Source organism: Diabrotica virgifera, chromosome 2 (genome assembly GCF_917563875.1).
Source record: "Diabrotica virgifera virgifera chromosome 2, PGI_DIABVI_V3a".
In the NCBI taxonomy this organism is placed as follows: Eukaryota; Metazoa; Arthropoda; class Insecta; order Coleoptera; family Chrysomelidae; genus Diabrotica; species Diabrotica virgifera.
Window position 1 is genome coordinate 38,225,185 of NC_065444.1, and position 27,068 is coordinate 38,252,252.

At 33.2% G+C, this 27,068-nt stretch overlaps 2 protein-coding genes across 2 annotated transcripts in view; one reads left to right on the forward strand and one right to left on the reverse strand.

Annotated features, from left to right (window-relative positions):
* The window catches only part of LOC114327682 (exopolyphosphatase PRUNE1-like), a 414,555-nt gene that overhangs the window by 307,408 nt on the left and 80,079 nt on the right, over nucleotides 1-27,068 (reverse strand). The gene's annotated exons all lie outside the window — the stretch shown is intronic.
* LOC114327684 (uncharacterized) overlaps nucleotides 1-27,068 on the forward strand; it is a 76,031-nt gene that overhangs the window by 13,031 nt on the left and 35,932 nt on the right. Inside the window, exons 5-13 of the mRNA XM_028276370.2 lie at nucleotides 7,274-7,421; nucleotides 7,481-7,652; nucleotides 11,911-12,170; nucleotides 12,318-12,546; nucleotides 14,522-14,664; nucleotides 16,509-16,693; nucleotides 19,286-19,383; nucleotides 22,472-22,692; nucleotides 23,982-24,208. Of these exons, the coding sequence (XP_028132171.2) occupies nucleotides 7,274-7,421; nucleotides 7,481-7,652; nucleotides 11,911-12,170; nucleotides 12,318-12,546; nucleotides 14,522-14,664; nucleotides 16,509-16,693; nucleotides 19,286-19,383; nucleotides 22,472-22,692; nucleotides 23,982-24,208 (1,683 nt within the window). The remainder of the gene's footprint in view (nucleotides 1-7,273; nucleotides 7,422-7,480; nucleotides 7,653-11,910; nucleotides 12,171-12,317; nucleotides 12,547-14,521; nucleotides 14,665-16,508; nucleotides 16,694-19,285; nucleotides 19,384-22,471; nucleotides 22,693-23,981; nucleotides 24,209-27,068) is intronic.

The window sequence follows — 27,068 nt, forward strand, 5'->3', positions numbered from 1 at the left end:
ATGAGAAATTGCAAATAAAATGTGACAACTTTCAGATTTAACTAAAATGTCATGTTAGAATAAACGTTATAAATGCGTATTATCAATTATCACGGACTTACCTTTTTTTTTCTATCATTTGTGACGCACGGAAAAATGCCCATGAAAGGACCATATCAACGGTGGAATAATTTCTCGTCGCACAGATTTCGAGTATCCACCTCATTCACCGGATTTAACACCACCTAATGCCTACATTTGGGGTATGATGAATAATTCCATATTTCGCTCGAAAAATCCGCCAGAAACTGTTGGAGAACTACGGCACAGAATAATAACTTATTTTCAACAGTTGTAGCAACCACTTTTCTTAATGTTTAATGATCTTCAGAAACGTTATGAAGCTTGTTTGCAACGCCATGGTGTACATTTTAAACATATCGCACCCTTAGTAATATAGAGGCACAATCCAAAAAGTAGATTTTTGAGAAATCGCGTTTAAAGATTTTGGTTTCCAACATTACAGCTATTTTTCAAATAACATGCTTATTATTTTTAAGTTGTAAATGTGAAATTTGTCAGATTTGTTATTTGATAATTACACTATAAATAGCAATGATAAAAAATAATAATATAAATAAATTCCATTAATTACATGTAATGAAAAAAAAATACTTTTAAGTTAGTCCCATATATTACAAAAGAAAATAAGAGAAATAAAGAATTGTTTAAGTTTGATTCCTTATAATATTAATGTCCTGTCACTAATTATGCAAAATAACGATCTATTATGAATTAGACCCATTTATTTATTAAATTTTGCATAATATAACGGCTCAACTAAAAACTGTTCTATATAATACAAAATGTTAAAACACAAACTCGCCGGGATTTTCGTCATAGAAAGACATGTTACTGATTGCTACCTTGTAGCAGTAAAAACGAGAGACGGGCGGGGAGAGTGAGAGAGAGGCACAAATATAGCTACCGAGCCATTTATATTCTTTTTCTTTCTCTGTCAGCGCTAACCGGTAGAGAATTTCATTTTCTGCCGTTATCACTTAAAATCACAGTTAACACAAATTTTGAGTTGCGCCCTTATATTACTGAGGGTGCGATATATGTATTTTAAAAACTAATTCCTAAATATTTTTTTTATATCCGGTACTGTTTATTTTGGCTGATACTGTATAATATGATGGTGACAAACAATAATCAAAAATTGAAGAAAAAGATCTTCTGTGTAAGAGGTATATTTATTTGAAAACCCCAATAAAGGGCCACATTAAAAAACAGAACGTTTTCGCTCTAAAGAGAGCATCATCGGTGTTCTAAGCATGCTCTACATGCTAAGCCACCAAAAATACATGGGTTAAAACCCTTAAAATGCCGACTAAAAGACTTACATTGGCGTGTTATATATTAAACCCTGGCGATGGGTGAAATTTAAGAAAGATATACCTCAAAGCATCATATGACATACCACGAGCATGTGGCAGTGGCGTGCTGGAACGTTTCAAGCGGCCCGGTGATTTTATAGAAAAGCGGCCTCCCATCCTCATTTTACCTTCTGTTTTGAGAATTTTTTAGTTGAATTTTAGTAAATCAATAATACAAGATAGTACAAATTCAAGTATAGTGCAAATACTTTAATTTAACAATATTTAAAATAACACTTAAACGCAATAATCTAAACATTATTTTGCAATTATTTTATAAAATAGTTACATAGCTCTCGATCAATAATTTCCGCATTAAAATAGATCTTTGAGCAAATTCGTACGTTATTTCATCATTTTTAAGCTCATACAAAGCTAATACTTTTTTTCTATAACTATTAGCATAAATGTTTCCAAGTGATCTTGTGTTAAAGTAGGTACTTCTTAACCAATTTTTTATGTATTTCAACGTTTACAAGCTTTTTTAGCAAGATACTTGTGTCACTAAAAGAGTGAATAAATGCTTATATATGTACAATATTTGTACTATATTTAAATTTGGATAAGCACACTAATATACGTTTTACTTATGCAAAACAGCGTAACAGCAAGCTATACAATCTTTACAATTTTTAGTACCACACGGAGGTGAATTTTCACGATATTAACAACACTTTCATGTGTTACTTCATGCTCATTATCACTTAGATTAATAATATCATCCTTCATATTTTCTGTAGACTGAACATATTCATCACTAAATAATTTCAGTATTTTGCAAAATCCTATTTTTTAATACAATCAATTTATCAGAAAATCCAGAAGTTCTTCTCTAATTGCAGTCGCAGATAATATGATATGATAATGTTTTTTTAATTTTTCAGTAAATGATTTAAATGACGTTAAAGGTACATATACCATTTTTCATTTTATCAAAATTTCTAAGATGTAGAGTGCTTATATTATCATAAAATGATTTGTCTTGATCAAATCGTCATGACCAAGACAAATCGTTTTTCGATACTTCCAATAATTCGGTCAAAAATTTGCAAGACGTTTTTCCATTTTTTATTCTGCAGAGTACATATTTTAGATTTAGATGTTTGAAGAAAATTGGAAAATCATAAATATACTACTTGTATGTATGAAAATAAATATTATCTGTAGCAATAATTTATGTACAATATAATTTATATAGCAATAATTTATGTAAATAATTGTTTTCGAAATTAAAAAATATTTTTTTTGTTACATCTTAAATTTTTTGTGCTAAAACCTATTTGACCGGCCTCAAGAGGCCGCGGCCTCTCGGTGATTGCACCGATTCATTTATATGGCCAGCACGCTACTGGCATGTGGGTGGTTGAGTTGATTTCTCTGTCTCCACAAAGGAATGTCTTTTTGGTGGCTTAGCATATAGAGCTTGCTTAGAACACTGATGATGCTCTCTTTAGAGCGAAAACGTTCTGTTTTTTAATGTGGCCCTTTATTAGGGTTTTCAAATAAATATACCTCATACACAGAAGATCTTTTTCTTCAATTTTTATAATTAATAGTATACAGGCAGCTACAGGAAAGTTTTCCTTATGGATCTTAAACAATAATCAAATACGGCAAAATAAATAGTACTGAAATTCGTATGCCTCAAATTTGTATGTCTCATGTCCCGAAACGTATTGAGTGGTTTCTGAACGTTGTTATAACGTTTGTCAATATCATGTTAATGTTAGATACTTCAGGATGGTTTTCAGTTTTACAGAAAAATTTTTTATAATGAAGTACTATTTTCGGCCATACGGAAAAGGTCACGAAAATGGTTAAAGTTTAAAATCAACAGTGGTTTCAGCAGGACAAGATAAGCTGTCACACTGCCAGAGAGTCTCTTCGAATACTGTGTGATCATTTTTGGAACTTCCACTCACCAGAACTAACGCCACCAGATGCGTACACATGGGGAATGCTGAAGGGCTCACCATTTGCCATTTCGGAATTAAGGATTAAAATTAAATATTTTTTTCGTACCAGAGGCAATGGCGGATCTAGAAATCTCCCTTGGGAAGGGAAATTTGCTTTAGGGGGAACATTTTCCCTTGGGGGGAACTTCATATGAAAAACCAACCAAAAGACATAAAAAAGATAAACTCATATTAGGTACAAAAAAGACATAAATAATAACTTATAGGTATTAAGTTCCCTTAATTTTCCTAACTAGCGTGTTTATTGATTTGAATTGGTCTTTCTGTGGTTTTGGTTTTATGTGAGCTAATATATTTTTATGTTTGAACAATTTTTTTTCTTTAATTTTGGACCTTGTTAGGGTGGACATTTCCTCATTTTCCCTCCCCGTAGATCCGCCACTGGCCAGAGGGCATCTTTAAAATCTGTTTTATCGGGAACGTACGTCGTCGTGAATGATGTTTGCAAGGCTATATCATGTATTATAGATATACAGGGTGTCCCGAAAAGATTGGTCATAAATTATACCACAGATTCTGGGGTCAAAAATAGGTTGATTAAACCTCACTTACTTATATACAATAGTGCACACAAAAAAAGTTACAGCCCTTTAAAGTTACAAAATGAAAATCGATTTTTTTTAATATATCGAAAACTTCTAGAGGTTTTTTTATTGAAAATGGACATGAGGAATCTTTATGGTAGCAGCATCTTAAAAAAAATTATAGTGAAATTTGTGTACCCCATAAAAATTTTATGGGGGTTTTGTTCCCTTAAACCCCACAAACTTTTATGTACGTTCCATTTAAATTATTATTGTGGCACCATTAGTTAAACACAATATTTTTAAAACTTTTTTGCCTCTTAGTACTTTTTTCATAAGGCAGTGTTTATCGAGATATTTTGAATATTTGTCGAATCCACCACCTATTTGTATGTATGATTATAGACACTTATTAATAATCTGAAAATTTATTTATAACTTAAATTTTTTGATATATTTTGAAAAAGAAGCCACATCTCGATAAAAGTTGACTTATCAAAAAAAGACTAAGAGACAAAAAAGTTTTAAAAAAACTGTGTTTAACTAATGGTACCACAATAATAGTTTAATTGGAACGTACACAAACATTTGGGGGGTTTAAAGGAACAAAACCCCCATAAATTTTTTATGTAAATATAGTAAAAAAGTAGCCGCATCTCGATAAAAACTGGCTTATCGAAAAAATACAAAGAGGCAAAAAAGTTTTAAAAACGTTGTGTTCAACTAATTGTACCACAATAATGAATTAATTGGAACGTACACAAAAGTTTGGGGGGGTTCAAGGGAACAAAATCCCCATAAATTTTTTATGGGGTGGAAAAATTTCACTATAATTTGGTTTTAAGGTGGGCCTGTCATAAGAATGATACATGCCCGTTTTTAATAAAAAATCTTTGAGAGTTTTCGACATATTGAAAAAAATCGATTTTCATTTTGTAACTTCAAAGGGCTGTAACTTTTTTTATGAGCACATTTGTACTAAGGTAAGTTAAGTTCAATCGAACTATTTTTGACCCCAGAATGTGTGGTATAATTTATGACCATTCTTTTCGGGACACCCTGTATAAATAATCATAAACATTTCAATATTCATTTCAGTACTGTTTATTTTGCCGCATACTGTAGTAAAACCCGAAGATCTAAAGGTTGGAACATATACTTTCGAATGAGTAAGAGAGTTCATATATCTAGGCTTACAAATCAACCAAAGTAATACATTAACTGAAGAAATTAACCGGCGTATATGTCTAGCAAAGGAAGTGATGGTATATCCGCGGAACTTATTAAATATGGAGGTGCTACCCTGACTAATCAAATATATAAAATAATACTGAGAGCCTGGAATGAGGAACAAATCCCGGAAGAGTGGTGTCTTGGAATCGTTTGCCCGCTACACAAAAAGGGTGATCAATTGGAATGTAGAAACTATAGGGGAATAACCCTCCTTAATACAGCTTACGAAATATTTTCGAGCATCTTATATGGTCGCCTAAGTGCATATTCAGAGGAGCTTCTTGGAGAATATCAAAGTGGTTTTAGGCCTGGTCGATCAACAACAGACCAGATCTTTGTGCTAAGACAAATACTGGAAAAAACCAATGAATTCAATATCGACACATACCATCTTTTCGTAGATTTTAAATCGGCCTATGATAGTGTCCTAAGAAATAAATTGTATGAAGCCATGGATGAATTCCACATCCCTGACAAACTGATAAGATTGGTTAAGGCTACAATGCGTAAAGTCATTTGTAAAGTCGAAATACAGGGCGAACAATCACAGGCGTTTGAAACGAATACTGGGCTGCGACAGGGAGATGCGCTGGCGTGTCTCCTCTTCAACATAGCTCTGGAAAAGGCGGTCAGAGATGCCCGAATAGACAACAGAGGAAATATTTTAATAAATCATCCCAAATTTTGGCATATGCCGATGACGTGGACCTAGTTTCCCGCACAACACGCAAACTAGAAGAAATGTATACCATCTTCTCAAATGCCTCAAAAAATATGGGCCTGACAGTAAACGAGGATAAAACGAAGATTATGGCATCAACACCCAACAATAGAGTCAGAAACATCGGTCACCAATTCTCTGTTGATAACTCTACCTTTGAAGTGATGGACAAATTCACATACTTAGGCTCCCTGATCACCAAGGAGAACGTCATGACGGAAGAAATCAAGCGAAGGATAATCCTAGCGAACAAATGCTATTTTGGACTGAGTAGACATATGAGAAGCAGAAACTTAAGCCAAAAAACAAAAATAACCATATACAAAACCCTTATACAACCAGTGCTGACATATGGATCGGAGACATGGACCATCTCCAAGGCAGATGAAAATCTTCTGCTTATATTTGAACGAAGGATCCTGAGAGGCATATTCGGTGGCATCTGTGAAAACGGTATTTGGAGGAGGAGGTACAACTACAAGGTATACCACAGATATAAACATATATTTGGTGGTAAAGACGTAGTATATCTTATAAGAATAGGACGACTAAGATATGCAGGACATCTAGCAAGATCACATAATAACAACCCTCCTAGAAGAATCCTTATGTCACAACCTGTGGGAAGTAGAAATAGGGGTAGGCCAAAACTTAGATGGAAGGATGGTGTAGACGAGGATGGGAGAAAAATAGGCGCAGCAAACTGGCAACGGTTGGCAATGGATAGGACTGACTGGCGTAATAGACTTGCGAAGGTCGAGGCTCTTTCATAGGGCTGTAGCACCATTGATGATGATGATGATATGTCTAGCAAATAGAGCGTAATATGGATTAAAGAAACTTTTAACAGCAAACGTAGTTACAAAGAACGAAAATATTGATATCTATACATAGCTAATCAATTCCGTCCTCACTTACGCGTCAGAAACGTGGACGATGACAAAAAGTGATGAACGTTTAGGCTGTTTTGAACGTAAAATCCTCAGACATACATATTTACAAAGGCGTGTAGGAAAACGGATTACGGCATAGACGCTATAGTTTTGAGCTTTACCGCCTTTATAGCGAGCCTAGTATTGGTAGGTTTATCAAAATAAACAGGCTGCGGTGGCTAAGCCAATTAGATAGAATGAACGAAATGAAGTCGTCGAAACATATTTATAACCAAAGGCCGGATGGATTGAGCAGAAGAGGCAGGCCCAGAACACTATTTAAGGACCAGGTGGAAGACGACTTACACTGTTAAGAATACGAAAATTGAAAAAACCAAGGCGAAGGATAGGAAGAAATGGAAGCTAATTCTAGAACAGACAATGATCAATCATGGGTTATGGGTTATAGAGCTAATGATGATGATGAAGTATCTTATTCGTTTATAGTACCTTATATATTTGTTTGTAGGTTTCCAGAGGAAATACGACCAGTCCATTTGAACAAAATCATTCTCGGTTTCAACGCACACCAAAACCACCACTTTAAGTTTGATCTTTCATTAAACTATCGGTTGCAATCACTACTAATACAATATTCCGAAGGAAAACCAGCTCTAGTAAGTCACTCTACACTATAAACCGTCACAATTTTACTTATAAATTATTATTTCGTCAGATTTTCTGTAGTACGAGGAAAAGCGTGGAGATGACAGCCAAACATTTACTACAGACTCTCAATATCAAGTTGGATTTCAGTCAGGTAGAGAAGTTACAACAACTTTCACAGCCGATTACTGATTTAAAGATCAAAGAAATGATAAAAAACGGTATTGGAGTCCATCATGCAGGCGAGTATCTTTTGTGTTACACATTTTTACTCTCTACCTTCCTAATACCAGAGGGGACAAGTTTTCTCGAACAAAAAACACTGCTCCACTTGGTACTCATCATCATCAACCCGTACGCGTCCACTGCTGGACATAGGTCTCCCTCAGCTCTTTCCATATGTCTCTGTTTTGTGCAGCTTGCATTCAGTTACCGATAACATGCTTCAGATCGTCGGCCCATCTGGTTGGTGGGCGTTCTCTGCTCCGTAGTGCTTCTTCTCGTGGCCTCCACTCGACAATACGTTTTGTCCATCGGTTGTCTGACAATCTGGAGACGTGTCCTGCGCAATAGGGAACTTGCATAAAATTTTAAATTCGAAAACAATGGTATAAATCACAACAGAACATAATTTAGAACCTGTATCAAAAACAAAAAAGTTTTGTTTGTCTTTCGTTTGGCCCCTAAAGACGACTAAAAATTCAACTTATACCAGCCACCCCAAAACGCGTCGTGACGTCACAGGGTTGTATGTTTACATTCTACACCAATTGTATATATAATGTTAATTGTTTAAAATTAAAGCTCTGAAAAAAAAGAATAAAAAAAATTATAAAAAAATAATAATTAAATAAAATAAAAAGTTACTAAGAAGATCTAAACCTCAGCGAGGTTGAATCGGGTTTAGGTCTTAGCGTAGTAAAAAAAATATACAAAAAAAAAACAAAAGAAAATAACTAAATAAAAAAAATAAAAAATATAATAAAAAAAATTTGTTAAAAAATATATATAAAAAAAAAGTAAAAAAAAACTTCGTAGTAGTAATAGTTTTAAATTTAGATACTAAGCATATATTTTGTAACAGAGAGAATTCAAAACACATTGACTGGCCAGTTGGTTGCTTAAACCAGTGCCAATAAAATATAAACACACACACACAATATATATATAATTTTAAATTAGACATTATAAACGTCAGTACAGTCAGTAGAAAATGCAGTTATGTGACGTTATAAATGTTTTTGATCGTTTGAACTATTCACAGAAAATTTGTACTTTTACAAAATGGTTTTATTTTCAATAGTAAACCTTCTTTCCTTTCCTTCAAAAACTGTATCAAACTGCAATCTCAACAAACTGGTATATTTTATTACAATGACATACGATAAATGTCATTAGAATATAGAATACCCAAGTAAGTGGAGGCCAAGAAACTAAAGAAGAAGAAGAAGAATATACGTAAATATAACCATAAACTGAACCACATAGTCAAACTCTGTGACGTCACGGGTCGTTTGAACTATTTTAAGATAAAGAAGACTTTAAATTTGTACTTCTAAGTTATTATGAGTTTTTGAAGCGTGAAATTTTGGAAATCTCATGTTTATACAAAACTGAACATTATTATGTAATAAAAAAAGTGCGAGTTCCCTATTCCACTTTAGCGACGCGATATTTTCGACAGCGTCGGTTGTTTTTATTCTATGGCGTATTTCTTCGTTTAGGATTCGGTCTCTCAGGGAGACACCCAACATCTGGTGCTCCATAGCCCTCTGAGTTACGCGAATCCTGTTAACTACCTTTTTTGTGGGTGTTAATGTTTCGGCTACATAAGTGCAGGCGCGGATCCAAGGGGGGGTCAATGGAGTCAATTGCCCCCTCCTTGAGACCTCGGCTGATGTCTATTGACACTTTTTTCTTTCTTTATTTGTCATAATCCTTGGGCCCTTCAGGGCGTTGGATGTCGGGGTCCGCCTCTTATCCATTTCTTCCAAGCGCTTCTATTGGTGGCCAGGTTCTTTATATCTCTATACCCATGTTGTTTCCTTTCACCTATATTCTGGATCTCGTCCATTCATGTCTTCCTCGGCCTTTCCTTATTTTTCCATTTTGGCTTCATGTAACTTCTTTGTTAGTCTCTTTTGCTCTATTCGTTGTATGTGGCCAAACCAGCCCAATTGTTGGTTTTCGATCTTCCTTATTATCGGTTCTTGTTCCAGCTCTCTTCTTATATCTTCATTTCTGAATTTATCAAACTTCGTATGACACTTTTTTTTTAAGAAAGATAATTACGATTTAAAAAAAACCCGAATAAGAGCCGCTTTTAAAAGGATGTTCGAAATATTATGTAACAAAGGCCTAAAAGTGGCATTAAGGATTCCTCTACTTCGCTCCTACGTGTTCTCGGTCTTACTGTATGGTGTCAAGTATTGGACTGTGAATAAAATCGACCTAAATCGCCTTGAGGCTTTCAGGGAGTGGTGCTGTAGAAAAATTTTAAGAGTTTCTTGGGTGGAAAAGATTCGAATCTCCACAATACTAGAACGTCTTAGCAAGACTACTGAGATCATAAAAAGCTTCAAGAAAAGAAAAGCTGGAGTACTTCGGACATGTAATGAGAGGTCCCAAATATAGGTTGCTACAAAATATTATGTAAGTGAAAACAGCAGGCAAACGCAGTCCAGAACGAAGAAGAACTTTATTGTTGATTTAGGATGGCAGTGAATAAAATTAAGATAGCTATGATAGTAAACACCTTCTGAAAGGACATGGTACATGGAGAAGAAGAAAATAACAGCCCATCCCAAAAAAGAATCCTGCTTACGCCATTGACAAGAAAATGTTTATTTCATTGCCCCCTCCTTACAAGGTTGCTGGATCCGCCGTTGCATAAGTGAGTACAGGCAACACACACTGGTCAAAGATTTTCCTTTTGAGGCATATGGGTAAGTCCGATTTAAATACATAGACCAGTTTACCAAACGCTGCCCAGGCTAATCCTATGCGTCGTGGGGCTCGCACGTCTGGTTATCTCTTCCCAACCGAATTTCATATCCCAAGTACTTATAAGATGCAGTCTGCTCAATATCCATTCCATCAACAATAATATTACGATTTAGCACGGTATTAATCGTTATTTAAGTTGTTGATGTTAATCTTTACTCCGACCTCTAAGGAAGCGTGATATAATTTGTTCAACATTATTATTGCATCATCCATACGATCGTTTATAAGAATGATGTCTCTGTGAATCCCAAATTACTGAGCTTCTCTCCATTTACGTTGATACCATATTCGTTTAGATCTGCCTTCTTAAAAGTGTGTTCTAAAAGGGTTGTAAATAGCGTTGCGTTGGTTAGATGGTGTCTCCTTGCCGTACTCATCGTTGTATACATAATTTCTTTGTTTGTTGTTCAGATAGTCTTACGCTAGCCGTTCCCTTTAGATAGATACATATTATTTGATCATGTTAGTGTAGCAATGGTCTATTCGGCATTGTATCAATGCTTTTAACATTTTCTGCTGGTACTAGGTATCTGATACTAAGTGTTCTAAAATTGACTTGGTATTAGGAAGGTTAACAGTTTCTGGTTACAGTCATTAGTTAAGGGGGGGTATGGTTTGAAATATTTAATTTTTTTTATTATTTCAAATAAAAGTGCATACTTTCAAGAATACACTCTGAAAATTTAAAAATAATCGGAGTAAAATTACCAGAGATACAGGGTGTTGAATATCCCTACCTTCGACTCGCTTTGCCGCGACTTCGCGCCAGCACGCTTGAGCGTAGTGAGAAACGTTAAACAACTGTTCGCCTTCTCTTTTGTAGATTATTCCTCGATTCAAAAAACATATTCCAATGTGCATCACTTTACGATTTGGCAGACAAATAAGAAGATGAAGATGCAGTTGTCAAAACTTTAAACGCATTTTTCTCAAAACTGCTTATGCGGTGGACATTGTAACTGAAAAACTACTAGGCCGATCTACCTGATATTTTGCACAGATTTTCTTTAGACAGTTCATGAGGTAACAACGTCGAGATATTTTTCTTTTTTTGCTTATTTTTTGTTCAACAATAATAAATCTGTTGATTTTCACAAAATTTTTACCAAAAATTTAATTTTTTTGATTTCTGAGCGATACCAACCACGTTGTGACCTCGTGAAACTCATAAGCTAATAAAATCTTTTTGAATTTTTTATTTCGTATGATCGAGTGTCGAGTTCTGATGTCCACCGCAAAATCCATTTTTTTGTGAGCTGCCTGTCAAAATTTGTCACCAATGGATTATTTTTCAACATTTTGGATTGAATTTTTTTCTAGCATATTCTTTGAATTGTACTTAATATGCTTATTTAATTTAAAAATAAAATAATTCTACCATAGCTTCGAAAAAAATTCACAAAAATGTGCTTGATATGTTGATTTCAAACCATACCCCCTCCTTAAAGTAAAAGTGACTAGTGTTTACTGTAACTAAAGTTAAATACCATTTAGGAATGGATCCATGCACCAGGCATACAGTCGAAGAAATCTTCCGCGGAGGCGATTTGCCTATCATGATCGCCACCAGCACGTTAGCCATGGGCGTGAACCTTCCCGCACACTTGGTAATCATCAAGTCGACCAAATGCTATACCAATAGAGGTTTTCAAGATTATAGCGCCACTGCCATTCATCAGATGATCGGAAGAGCTGGAAGACCTCAGTTTGACACCAGCGCCACTGCTTTAATTTTGACAACGAATGAGGACAAGGTATGTAACTAAGATCTTGTTTATAGAATGCCTTTTTCTCTCATTCATTTCATTATTGTTGTTATTTTCTTCGTTCTGTTCCTTCTCTTTCTCCTTTTTATTCCTTCTTTCCATTACTTTAACCATACCAACGACTTCGGTTTCCAGGTTAAGATCGAAAAAATGTTGAGCTCCAGCGAACCGATAGAATCGAACCTACACAGGCATCTCACTGAGCATCTAAATGCCGAGGTAGTTTTGGGCACTATCACAGGCTTGGACGTGGCGTTGCAATGGCTGGCTTCCACGTTTCTGTATATAAGGGCACGAGCGAATCCGCGACACTATGGATTGTCGCTAAACTATACGAAGGAACAATTGGACCGAAAATTATTAGGTAAGATGTACCTACTTTGTTATTATTTTTACAAATCATTTCAATAAATTTAAAACTAATTAAAGCGGTTTAGATGGGTAAACTGTTGATGCATTAGTGGAATAGATTCCTAGCATCGCCCGATAGCTTAATTAAGCCTGGGTTTTACAGGTTACTTTAATCGTTATCGACACTCGTTATATAATCCATAAATACATTATTTAGTGTTGAATTTACACTTTTGTTTAATCTGATTTTTAAGACTTGCCTAACAATTAGACCAGATGGTTTTGCGAATTGGTACTAAATTAGTCGCGGTGTATAGTAAGGGTACAAACCCTTATATTATAATATATATATATATATATATATATATATATATATATATATATATATATATGATACGTAATTATTAAATCATATGTTTATCCGCAAGTAGGTCGCACTAACGAGGTGTCGCATTGTTATGTATAAACAACGGTGAAGTTTCGTAGGTTGTATATACGACCTTGTAGTAAAAAGTATAAAAACACGTTAAATCCAAAGGTCAAGATCGAGCAAATAAAAAGCGAGAAGGATTTTTTAAGAAAAGAGAATTTTAAATGTGAACCTTGAAAGCATGACGTAACGTGACACTTCGGTATAACCTACAATACTTGAACCATGTATGTGTACGTTCAAATAAAACAATCGAAAGAATCTGCGTTTCCTGAGTTCGAGAGTTGGCGCTTTCCGTCCCTTAAGGTCCAACACGACAGCGGTAATATATAGAACACTTTAAAAGCGGCAACGTTTGATCCCTTTTCTGTTTACAGCCGACCGGTTGTCTGTGCGAATCGTTTTAGTTGGGAAGCAGTTCCTTGGTAGAGTGTAAGTACCTATAGAATGTTGTTTGCTGAATTCAATTATTTTAAATAGTGATTAAGCATTTCCTTGGTAAGGTGTAAAGTGTTGTTTGCTGTAATTAAACTATTTTGAATAATGATGTGGCGTCAGTGGTACAATGTGTACAACACTGGTTGCGTACAATAACAACACGAAAGATGGTTCAAACATGTGTATTGTGCATATCAAAAATGCCTGTAAATAAAGGATCGCATCTAATTATTGTAGCTATGTTGTGGAGACACTGACAGATGGGTTCTTCTTCCTGCTTCCTTAATTGGCTCGCGCCTGTTTCATCTTCGGATGCCTTTTCATCAGGTATCCAGGTTGTCACTCCATCTCTTCCTTGGCTTTCGGACGAGTATCCAAGAAGGAGTATATTCTTCAGCCGTTCAGCCGTTTGTCTCGTACTGTCTTCACCAGTTTTCCTTCTCCCATTCTGCTTATATGGGGTTTTGGAGATGGGTTCTGAATGTTTTAAAATGATGTGGGAAGGAAATACAGGATTGTAACGTTGACTAAACTGAACACTGATCCTAAACTTGGAGCCAAACAGTATAATACATTTCCTAAATTTGATAAGAAGGTCATTGACATAATTAAAAAAGAAGTAAGTATCTAATATAACCAAAGAAGACTGGCACAAAAAGATCGCCAGAGCTAGTGGTCAAAGTTGAAGAATACTATAAGAAAATTTGGGATTTTCGCATTAATGGTAGAAATTTTATTATTGAATTGAATGATGATAGTGACGCAGAAAATATGGAAAAAGGAGAAAATGAATCAAGTGTATGAGAACGGTATGAGTATTTAAATGATTTCTTGTTAATTGTTGTGTTGTGCAATTAATATTCCGACAAATTACAAGTATAATAATGAAAAGACTTTAAAAAAATATTTTTAAGTTTTTTATTTTTGAAATAAATAAAAAAGAGTGTAAACTCATTCTTCTTCTACCATTTTTGTCATTTCTTCTTCTTTGTCAATTTCCTTCTATAACTCTTCCTTGTATCTGATTTTCATTGTTCCTTCGTTCATCAATTTTAATTATTTCTTTAAAAATTAAAGGATATTAATCCTTTAACTACAGTCACCTTGTATCTTGTTCCAGAAATGTTCCAGATAGATCTAAACAAACTGGTAAGTGCAGGAATGATTATTATGGATGAAAACATCAACGTAGCTCCAACAATGACAGGCAGTTTAATGGCGAGATATTACGTCGATTTCGAGACTATGAAGATGTTCACGCAGGTAAGTCTTGTAAGTTAAGATAACCAATTTGTAATCAATAAATAACAATATATCATGTACATTACACTACTACCAGAATAGAAATAGACGTGAGCTGAGCGAAAACCACAGGAGGGCTGCAGAATTCATTTGGGGCTTGAATTACAGGGTTGCCACGGTTCCTATACTCCCTATATTTCCTGCTGTAATTTCACGCCCTTTGCAATATTTTTGATGCTACACACAGAAACTCCTGAAAATGCAACCCATAAACCTCAGATTATTTATTATTCTTTTTATTAGGTTATTTATCAAATTACCTGTCACACTAGCTATACGCTCTTGTATTTTTTTAAAGTTAATAATAGGTTTATCAGCAGCTGCTTCTCGTTGAGCAAATTTTAACATAAAGTGTAATATTTCACATTTCTCTTGATCATTCAAAAATTTTCGCTTCACTTTATACTATACTTTAGATTAAACGAATAATTACAAAATTAAAAATCACTATTACTAAAAATTATTAAAAATTGAGATCGTACACAAAATTTGTCAACGTCGCGAACCGCTTCTACACTATTCTACAGTGAAACTCATAGCCACCTTTACTTAACAAGCCATGAAGTTGAAACTTGGCAACATCTATTGGTAGACCGATTAATTCTGACAGTTCTCATTTGTTTTTAACTAATTTTCACTGTATTTACAAACTGAAATATTTTACAATATTTCGTGCTCCAAATTATAAAGAACATTAAAAGGTATGTTATTAAGATGATTTTAGTTCAATATAATTCACTTAAAAATTTTGTCATTTTTAATGTCTTATATTTCCTAAACCTGTTGGCAGATTTAAGTGATTTTTTTAATATGTTATAGCCTAATTCTTTGACAATACCGCTGTAATAATATTGTTGCTAACCAGTTAAATTTTTATGGTGTACAGGGCATTTATAAAATACTGAAATTAAAACCCAACTATAGCCTCCGGTTTTCTTAACATTCCGTTTTTTTGATTAATTCGCTTATGTTTAACAACTAGATTTGTTCTTTATCAATTCAGGGTGTTTCTAAATAAGTGCGACAAACTTTAAGGGGAAAGGACAAAATGCAAAATTTTGACGCCTGTATTTTAAATGTATTCATTTTTTTTCGAATTCTGAGAAAACTAATAAGTATTTTTGAAAAATTTAAACGCAGAATAAAATACTACTTTATTACCGAGGGCCGAAAGTCCCTTAGAATGAATAAAAAGTTTTTTTTAATGACATATTTGAAACTAAAATCACACTAAATTTTCTTAGTTTTTCACCCCTGTAACTTATTAAAATAAACATAGAAGTTTTCAGGGACTTTGGGCCCTCGGTCCTAACGTAATCTTTCACTCAGCGTTTAAATTTTTGAAAAATACTTATTAGTTTTCTTAGGATTCGAAAAAAATGAATCCCATTTATATTCTTGTTATTGTTTTTTTTTTGTATAATAAACGTTACTTACAAGGAATTACTTTTAATATTATTTTGTACAAACTTCTAATTAATAATATTTTCTTGTTCGACTCAAAAAATATTATAAATTTTACCAGAATTTGTACTTTAAAATCGTAGTTTCGAAAGCGGTAGTCCGAAAGTCAGACTACCGACGTCATCAATTGCGACGTTGCCTTTTTCTCTTCATGGCTTGTAAAGTAAAGGTGGCTATGGTGAAACTACATATCCACATAAAACAGCAAAGCGGTTCTCGATCAACTGAGCGTTCTGTGCCGTAATTTGAAATCTGCTTACGCGCACAGTATGTTCACGTCTATTACTATTCTGGTTCACCTGTGCCTCACATGCTGTCAAATTTAATCGAAAACATTTTAGATATCGGGTAAAGAAGTTTTTATACAAATCCTGGCTATGATATCTAAATGCGAAGAATTCGCCGATATGCGGTTAAGGGTAAACGACAAGAAAAGTTTGAACTTGTTAAATAAAAATGCCAAAAAGCAGACCATCCGATTTCCTTTGAACGGAAAAATTAAAACTTGTGACATGAAAGTCAACTGGTAAGTTAGTGATTGAAAAATATGTTTAATTTTACGTTTAAAATTTAACATTTGAATATTTATTTCAGTACTCAGTACTGTTTATTTTGCCGCACACTGTACAGAGGGTGTCCCCGTTCTCTCTTTCTTCTATGGCGCCACAGCCCAAGTCGAGCTCTGGCTTCCCCCAGCATCCGCCTCCAAGTATCTCTGTCCCTGGCTGCTCTCCTCCAATTATCCATCCTCAATATCTTTTTAGCGTCGGTTCTCACTTCTTCTATCCACCTCTTCCTTGATCTTCCTACTGGCCGACGTCCCACCATAGTTCCGCTAAGCGTTCTATTAGGTGTTCTGTCAGTATCCATTATTATATAATAATGGTTCTTTGTAATACTGGTATAACTCGTGGTTGAATATTATTCTCCATACAAAATTGTCGCAAATGGGTCACAATATCCTTCTTAATATCTTTCTTTCAAAAGTAAATAAGGTTTACTGTTTTTTATGTCATGGTCCATGTTTCTACGCCATATGTTGCTATTGGTCGTATGATGGTTTTATATATTTTAAACTTTATTTACCTATGGATGTCTTTGGATCCAAACACCTGCGACAGAGAGAAGTGTGCTTTGTTAGCAACCACCATCCTTCCTCTTTAAAATGACGTTTGGTAGAAGTCTCCAGGATTTATAGTTTCCGAAATAGGATTTTTCAAAATTCGGTGCTCACAGCACTTTTGGGCCATTTTCCCCATTACTTCCCAAACATTGTTCTGTAACTTTTTTCTTCGCATTTCTAGGTATATGCCATTGTACATTTAGTAGAAACAGAAGCCAATTACCTATATAATGTCTACTGTATAAGGTAAATGTAATGGTCTACTGTATAAGGTAAAACCTTTACGACTATTTTTAAGCAAGTTCTGCTTTTTCAAGGTTTTATACTTTTAATGATTTTTGATATTACTTATGAATATTTTTTTGAATTTCTCATTATGCCTTTTTTTCTTGTACATTTAGGTATATAGTATATACATTGTGGAATAAAAAAAGCTTACTTTCTTTTCTTTAAAATGGTGTAGTGCAAAAAATTCTAAGACTACTTTTAAACAAGATATCCGTAGAATATCCAAAGGTGTATTCTGAGAAAAATTTTAAAATTGTTTATTTTTTCAATTAGAAGAATATAATTGCATATTGGAACATAATTTTTAATTCCAAATAACTTTTCTTAATAACACTTTTCGATATTGTGAAATAGAATGGTACTTTACTCTTGAGCGAAATTCATATTTTTTAACATACCTCGTACACTATTGATAAAATTTGATACTTGATGATTGCATATTAGGTTTTAGACTATTTTTTTTTTCATAAAGTTAATAATAAAAAAGTTTTCCATTTGGTTCCAACTTAGTGGGACCTATTGCATGTGTATATGTCACACTTTGATAAAGCATATTTAGTTTAAAAATAGTCCTAGAATTTTTTACCATATACCATTTTAAAGTAAAGAAAATATACTTTCTTTTTTATTGCACAATGTATATACCTAAATATACAATAAAAAAAGTTATAATGAGAAATTTAAAAATAATCGTAAATAATATCAAAAACCATTAAAAGTATAAAACTATGACAAACCATATCTTGCTCAAATACAGCCTTCTGCAATAGACCATTTTAAAGGTAATTGATTTTTCTTCCTATTAAATGTAACATTGCATATACCTACTTAAAGCTGCATAGAAAAAAGTTACAGAACAATGTTTGCGAAGTAACAAGGAAAATGGCCCAAAATCGCTGTGAGTGGCGAAGTTTGAAAAATCATATTTTGGAAACTAAATGATAAAGACTTCTGCCAGATATCATTTTATAGTGGAAGGATGGAAGTTTTTTTCGCTAAAGCAATGCCTATACCTATATCCCCGTGGAAAAAAGGTATAGGGCAAAAAACAAAATTGTTATCTTTCGTGTTTTTCTCTTGCTTTTCTTTTGAATATATTTTTGTAAAAAGTAAATATTTTTGACTTTAAAATGTGATATTTTGATAGTAAATTTAACCTGGAACAATTTTCCTGTAGACGTGTTTGTACCAAAAGTGAACAGAACTCACCCTAATTCGCCCTGTGCCTAGGGACTAATTCACCCCTTTCTCAAAAACGCACCCCTTTAAATGGTAGCATATTTAGAGGTTAATTGACTATATGAAACAATAAAACCCCTTTAACGTTGTAGTTCCTTTCTAAAATACATAATCAATAGCCTATAATGTCTCTTGCGGTTCTTCCTATCAAGTTTACATCATCTGCGTATATTACAATTTGCTTAGACTTATTAAACAGTAAACTTTTTGGGTTTACGGACATTTTTCTTATAACATATTAAATGCATATATATTAAACAGAGTCGGTGCCAGCATATCTCCCAGTTTTAGCCCTTTAGTTATCAGGAATAACGGGTTATTAAGATGTTAAGATAGGCAAAATGCCCTCACTCCTAGAATTCAATTTTTTTCATTTCTTTACGTTTTATGTTATTAAAAAATAAGACTCAGCACAGTTTTAGCTGCCTGGCATCTCTGTATCTGGGATATATATTTTTTTTATTTTAGCGTCATTCAAGCGGTGTTGGGAAACCTAGAAATAACAGACGTGAACATCCAAACAGAGTCATATCAGATTCTGAGAAGTGCACAGCGCATTATAAAATGTAAGTATTTAAAAAGAGTTGAACAATTGTTTTTTCTTAAAACGACCAATTGTAAATTAAGTAAACAAGCAAACAAAACAAACAAGAACAGAACAAACTAGACAAAGCAAAAAAGACAAACAAAACAGAAGAAAAACAAACAAACAAAACAAAAAATAAAAAAAAACAAAAAAAAAACAAAACATTCAAAACAAACAAAATAAGCAAGATCAACATAACAAAATCAAAAAAAGCATAACAAAAATTAGTGGAAGCAATAAAGCACTGAACCTCAAAAAAGGACAAGACGGATCTTAATAATTCTTTTTTGCATTCGATTCGTGAATGCAACAGGAAACTTTGTGACCCCTACCCATGATATAATATTGAATAGCTGCAGACAGAAAATGTATTCTTAAAGTGCATCTCAAACAGACAATAAAAAAATTCAGTCGTCAATTATCGGTGGAAATGAGTTCAATTTTGTTACACGGGGGTTTTTGGGGTCGTTGAAAACGAATATAAGGTCAAAAGTGATCTACGGAGTACCTACCTGTTGCCCAGAGTACCTACTGTTTACCTCGTCTTGTAGAGTTTTCGGCAAATTCATTAAAAAATTAGTCAAAAATCATTACTCGGGGGGTTTTGGGGTCGCTAACGACGAATATGACATCGGAAGTGATTTCGTGAGTACATGGTGCCCAGGGTACCTACTGTTTACCTCGTCTTGTGGAGTTTCGGCTAAAAATTTATTAAAAAATTAGTCAATAATAATTACTCGGAGGTTTTTGGGGTCGCTAACAACGAATATGACATCGGAAGTGATCTCCGGAATACTTGGTGCCCAGGGTACTTACTTCTTCTGGAGTTTTCGACAAATGCATTAAAAAATTAACCAAAAATCATTACTCGGGGGGTTTTTTGGGTCGTTGACGACGAATATGACATCGAAAGTGATCTACGGAATACCTGGTACCCAGGGTACCTACTGTTTACCTTGTTTTCTGGAGTTTTCGGCAAATCCATTAAAAAATTAGTCAAAATTCATTACTCGGGGGTTTTTGGAGTCTCTCACGACGAATATGACATCGAAAGTGATCTCCGGCGTACCTGATGCCCAAAGTACCTACTGTTAATCTCGTGACTAATGATTTTTTACTAATTTTTTAATGAATTTGCCAAAAACTCCACAAGACGAGCTAAACAGTAGGTACCCTGGGCACCAGGTACTCCGGAGATCACTTCCGATGTTATATTCTTCGTCAGATACCCCAAAAACCCACCGAGTAATGAATGTTGTCTAATTTCTTAATGAATTTGCCTAGAACTGCAGAAAACGAGGTAAACAGTAGGTACCCTGGGTACTAGGTACTTCGTAGATCACTTCCGATGTCATATTCGTCGTCAGCGACAAAAAAACCACCGAGTAATAATTTTTGACTAATGTTTTAATAAATTTTTTGCCGAAAACTCCACAAGACGAGGTAAACAGTAGATATCCTGGGCACTAGGTACTCCGGAGATCACTTCCGATGTCATATTTGTCGTTAGTTACTCCAAAAACCCTCCGAGTAATGATTTTTGACTAATTTTTAAATTAATTTGCCGAAAACTCCATAAGACGAGGTAAACAGTACGTACCTTGGGCAGCAGGTACTCCGCAGATCACTTACATCATATTCGTTTTAAGCGACCCCAAAAACCCCCAAGTAACAAAATTTCCGCCGATAATTGACGAGTTCTGAATTTTTTTTATTGTCTGTTTGAGATGAACTTAAGAGGATCGGTACGTTTTTTCGGCTGCAATGCTATTCAAATGGGGATTCATTTTTTTCGAATTCTGAGAAAACTAATAAGTATTTTAAAAAAATTTAAACGCAGATTGAAAGATTACGTTATTAGCGAGGGCCGAACGTCCCTGAGAACTTCTATAATGTTTATTTTAATAAGTTACAGGGGTGAAAAACTATGAGAAAATTTAGTGTTATTTTTAATTTCAAATATCTCATTCAAAATTAACTTTTTATTTATTCTAAGGGACTTTCGGCCCTCGGTAATAATTTAGTCTTTCATTCTGCGTTTAGATTTTTCAAAAATATTTACTGGTTTTTTCAGGATTCGAAAAAATGAACACAATGTCCGTGGTAATATTTTCCAAATCTATCTTTGTCATACAACGCACTTAGTCGAATAGAATATTGTCAGTCAGACACTGACAATCAGTGACAATTTTAAATAATTATTTGACATGAATCGGGAATATTTTTAGTTGTTGATTAAATAATATTGGTATATAGTGTATTTGATAAATAATTGATTTAAGAGGTGAACTTTATAAAAAGTTATTTATTGTGTATTATTTATGGAAGATAGAAGCAAAGAATACATCAAGATATATTCTGTGATCCAAGTATTTTGTTGTTAAAGATGTTCAAAATTGTAAGCGTTCAATAGTAACATTATACTATTAAAAAATCACTTTCACACTTTTCCTCTTTTCTCGATTGAGTATTAGTTTTTGTTGTAGGTACATATAAATTATTACAATCACTGAATACATAGTTAGTGAAAAAATTATCACATTTATTAACTGAATTAATAATTTGCAATTATACAAAAAATAACAGTTATCCAAGAACATTCAAAAGCCATCTCTTTAAGCTAGTTATGACATTGTCAAGTAGAATGACATTCTAGTAACATGTACATATCCATACCAGTGTGAATTTTACTACACGTAATTTGCCATGTAAAGACAGAAAAGGTAGGGATAGCCGTAAAATATTTGCGAATTATGTACCCATAGCCTTAAGGAATGCATATTTGTATGCAGTTTTTCAATGTTATCTCATGGCTAGGGGTCACGAGGTTTCCTGGCGCATTCATGAATCGAATGCAAAAAGAATTATTAAGATCCGTCTTGTCGTTTTTTTTTTCGGAGGTAAGGCCGATTTTAGTGCTTTATTGCTTCGCCTACATAACAGGCAGGAACAACAAAATAAACAACACCAAGAAAAAATTAACACAAACACAAAACAAACAAAACAATTGTTCAATAACTGAATCTTAAAAGTTGATGTACAGTTTTTAATGTAGCCTTACTTTTCAGGTTTAATAGATTATATATTGATGCGAGAGGATAACTGCTACATGGCTCTTCTCAATGCCATAATATTCGGAAAGTGCCTGACAGCCAAATTGTGGGAAAATTCTCCGTTTGTCAGTAAGCAACTGACTGGGATCGGTAGTACTTTTGCTACCCAACTAGCGAACGCCGGGAAAGATACGTTTGGAAAGATTCTGGAATCTAGCGCACGCGATTTAGAGCTGGTGAGATCATTTTTAGTTTATGTTCTCCTCATTTTATTATCCTCGCCCTTTTTACAATCACGTGTCTTCTTTTTTAACCCTTATTTTGGCTTTTCTTCTATTTCTTTGTAAACACCCCTTCTCTCCGTTTTTATTTTTCTTTTCAATTTTTGGTCATTTTTTCCTTCATATCGCTCATTTTCATTGGTTTTTTCTTTTATAATTTTTTGTCTTTTTCCTTCTTATTGTACTTGTATTTACTATTTTTATTTTCTTTTTATGTCTGTTCCTTGTCTGTTTATATGGGTAGATATAATAAACTGCTCGTCAAAAGTTAGGGTTATAGAAAATTCTGCTGAATTTTCATAGTAGATTTTTTCGTGAACAGATTAAAGGATTTCGCTAATTTTTTTTATTATTTTAGATTTTTCTTTAGTATTTACACAGTTATGCAGAGGTTTACTCAAACTTTTTTTTGTACTTATAACGGGTGGAAGAAAAGAAATGTTTTTCTTATGTTAAGTTTGAGACGCCCTGTAGGGAGGATGAGGTACAAATGTGAGTATACATCGAAATCTTATTGTAGTCTTATGTTTTGTGAACATTTTGATTTTTGAATGTCCCTGATATCTTTAGAAACAAAAAAAAATAGACGGTTTTGTAATTTAACATGTGTTTTAAGCGAAACAAAAGTTTGAGACACATTGTAGGGAGAAAAAGGCACAAAGGTGAGTATACCTCGATATTATGTTGTAGTCTCATAGTTTGTGAATATATAATTTTTTTAATTTCTCTAATATCTTTAATAACAAAGAAACTACACGGTATTCTACAACATAATATCGAGGTATACTCACCTTTGTGCCTTTTTCTCCCTACTAGGTGTTTCAAACTTTTGTTTCGGTTAAAACACATGTTAAATTACAAAACCTTCTATTTTTTTTGTTTCTAAAGATATCAGGGACATTCAAACAACAACATGTTTATAAAACATAAGACTACAATACGATTCTGATGTATACTCACCTTTGTACCTCGTTCTCCCTACAGGGTGTTTCAATTTGCGCGGAGGCTTAGGCTGTCTCAAATGAAAACGTTTGTTAAACGTATTTTAACGTCATTAATCTTACGTATTTAAAATCACCTACAAAAGACGTCTATATGACGTAATGTTCAAACACGGGTATAAATTCAACCAAAAACTGACGTTTCCTCGACGTTATATGACGTCAATTGGTTGCCTGGGAATTCTTTAAATTTTTAATTTTTCTGACAAGAGTTTTAGAACCTTAATATCGTTTGAATTCCAGATTATAAAAAGGAAGCCACCTTTTGGCGACTATCTCATCGAAGAAGTAAAACATTTGCCTATTTTTATGATGAGTCTGGAACCAAATGTTGATGACGGTTTACAATTGACTATAGAATTAGTAAACGTCGATGATCTCCGCCAAAAATCGACGATAAAAACGTCGTCCGTGTTCAATTTGCTAGTGGGCAATAATTTGAACGAAATTCTAGTCCACAAAAAGTATCAGTAAGTAAATATAACTTTGGTATTCGTAATTGTTTATTTAGTTTTGAATTTATTGTACCTATTCAATTTTAGTCAATAACAACGTGAGTTCTTTAAAAACTAATGGACCGTGATAGTCGTGACGTCAAATCAATGTTGGCTACTCCGGTTCTAAAAATCAAACAGGAGTAGGATGTGCTATGTATGTGCAAAATACCCATCAACATAATAATTACAAATTATCTAGTATTAGTAGTATTTTTACAGCTGAGATTATAGCCATCGAAAAAGCTCTAGAATGTATCAAAGAGAATAATATTGAAAAAGCTGTGATAATAACAGACTCCAGATCTGCAATACTTATATGCAATTGAAAACACTGATTTTAGTTCATACAAGTCAAAAATTTTATGTAATATAAAAAATAATTTGTCTAAAGTGGAAGTAGTATTTATATTGTTCTGAAGCTATTTTCTTGTGGCATTTTTTATAATCAATTACTTTTAATGGGAAATAAGCCACAATTTTGTAGTATTTTGTATTTTGACAACGAAACCCGATTTGGGCTTCGAAACGTTAATAAAATTATTTTTTTGGTAAAATTGTGGCTTATTTCCCATTAAAAGTAATTGATTATAGTATTTATATGGGCAAAAGGGCATGCCGGTATACTGGGTAATGAGAAAGTGGATGAGTTGGCCAAAGATGCAATAAAAAAGGTGAGATACTAACTCACATCTTATCGACAGATGCAATAAATGATGTCAAACTTAGAATAAATAAAATATGGAAAAAGCAATGGAAAAATATTTCAAGCATGTCAAAAAATTTATATTTTTCTTTACATCAAGAACTTCCTCCGCCACCTGAATACATATTTAAATATAACCTGCCAAAGCAAGATATTTCTACGATCGTCAGATTAAAAACTCGGCACAGAAAATATGAGGCACATCTACACAAATTAGGAATAGTTAATTCATCAGTCTGTTTTTGTGATAATGTTTCGATTAGAGATTTGAACCATATTTTCTTTGAATGCAAAATTATCGAGAGATATATAAATCAATTATATTACAATTTACGACAAACACAAGTTCATTTTCCAATTAGTATAGAATATCTACTAAGTTATCATAAAATGGAAATATTTAAATTACTCATAAACTACTTGAAAGAAACAAATATAGTCATTTAAGTGAAATACGTATAAATATAACAAAATTAATAAATTGAGGTAAAAATAAAAAAAAATCTGTGACTAACGGACCCGCATCCAAGCCATTTTTTCACACACACACACACACACATACTCTGGAAAGGTTTCCAAACAGAGCAAAAATTCACACGTGGTGTTTGTTTTGGTTTTTATAATTGGAATATATTGCTTGTAAGATCTTTAAGTTTTACAAAACGGTAATGTGTTGGGTACCCGTTATTGTAATCAATGCTCATAGTATATTTCCCACCATATTTCCAAATAGGATCGGTTAAAAACTTGAAGAAACGCAGTAAGTACTATGTAGTGTGTAAATCCTTGATTTTGTATAAGGACATTTATAAAATTAAAAGCAATATGACTGATATGACTAACAAGGATTGTGCCTTTAGAAAAAATGTGCAGATGATTGTTAAAACAAAATAAAATTAAAAATAATTACACAAATCACGTATATAATCAATATATTTTTCAAATTGTGCGCTGTACCACCATTCTTTATTATATTACGAATACGTGTGCCAAATATCTCGAAAAAATATTCAAAATTACAGCCGCAATCTTGGAACGCGTTTTCGCTACCTGTTGATCGCTACTGTTTCCTCTTAAGTTGGAAACATAGTGAAACTTTTTTAATATTAATTTTACGAAAAAAAGGTATTTTTCATAAAAAGTTCTGCATACTCTAGAACCTATGATTCAATCATCAGATATCAAATAATTTTATCAATATTATACGAGGTGTGTAAAAAAATGTGAATTTCGTTCAGGAGTAAAGTACCTTTATTTTTCTCAATATCGAAAATTCTTATTATGAAAAGTTGTTTGGAATTAAAAACTAAGATGAAATATGAAATTATATGCTTCTAATTGAAAAAAAATATTTTCCAAATTTTTCTCAAATTTATGGATACTTAACTTCGTTTTTATTTATTACAGATATGATAACTCTTTTATTATTACTTTTACGAAAAAAAGTATTCTTTATGAAAAGCTCTGTATGTCCTAAGACCTAAGATGCAACCATTAGATATCACATTTTATTAATTTTATACGAGGTATGTCAAAAAATATGAATTCAACCAGGAGTCAAGTACCTTGATTTTTCACAATATTTAAAATTCTTATTACAAAATGTTGTTTAGTATTAAAAACTATGTTTTAATGTGCAATTCCATCCTTCTAGTTAAAATATTGTGAAATATAAAGGTACTAATACTCATGAGCGAAATTCATATTTTTTGACACACCTCGTATAAAATTAATAAAAGTTGATATAAGTATTATGGTTGTATCTTAGATTTTAGACCATTCAGAGCTTTTTATGAAGAATAACTTTTTTTCGTAAAATAAATCATAAACAGTTATCATATTTGTAATAAATAAAAACGATATTGGGTATTCATAAATATAAGAAAAATTTGTAAAATATTTTTTTTTAATTAGAAGCATGTAATTGCATATTTGATCTTAGTTTTTAATTCCAAACAACTTTTCATAATAAGAATTTTCGATATTCAGAGAAATAAAGGTACTTTACCCTTGAACGAAATTCATATTTTTTGACATACCTGGTATAATATTGATAAAATTTGATATCTGATGGTTGAATCATAGGTTTTAGAGCATGCAGAACTTTTTACGAAGAATAACTTTTTTTCG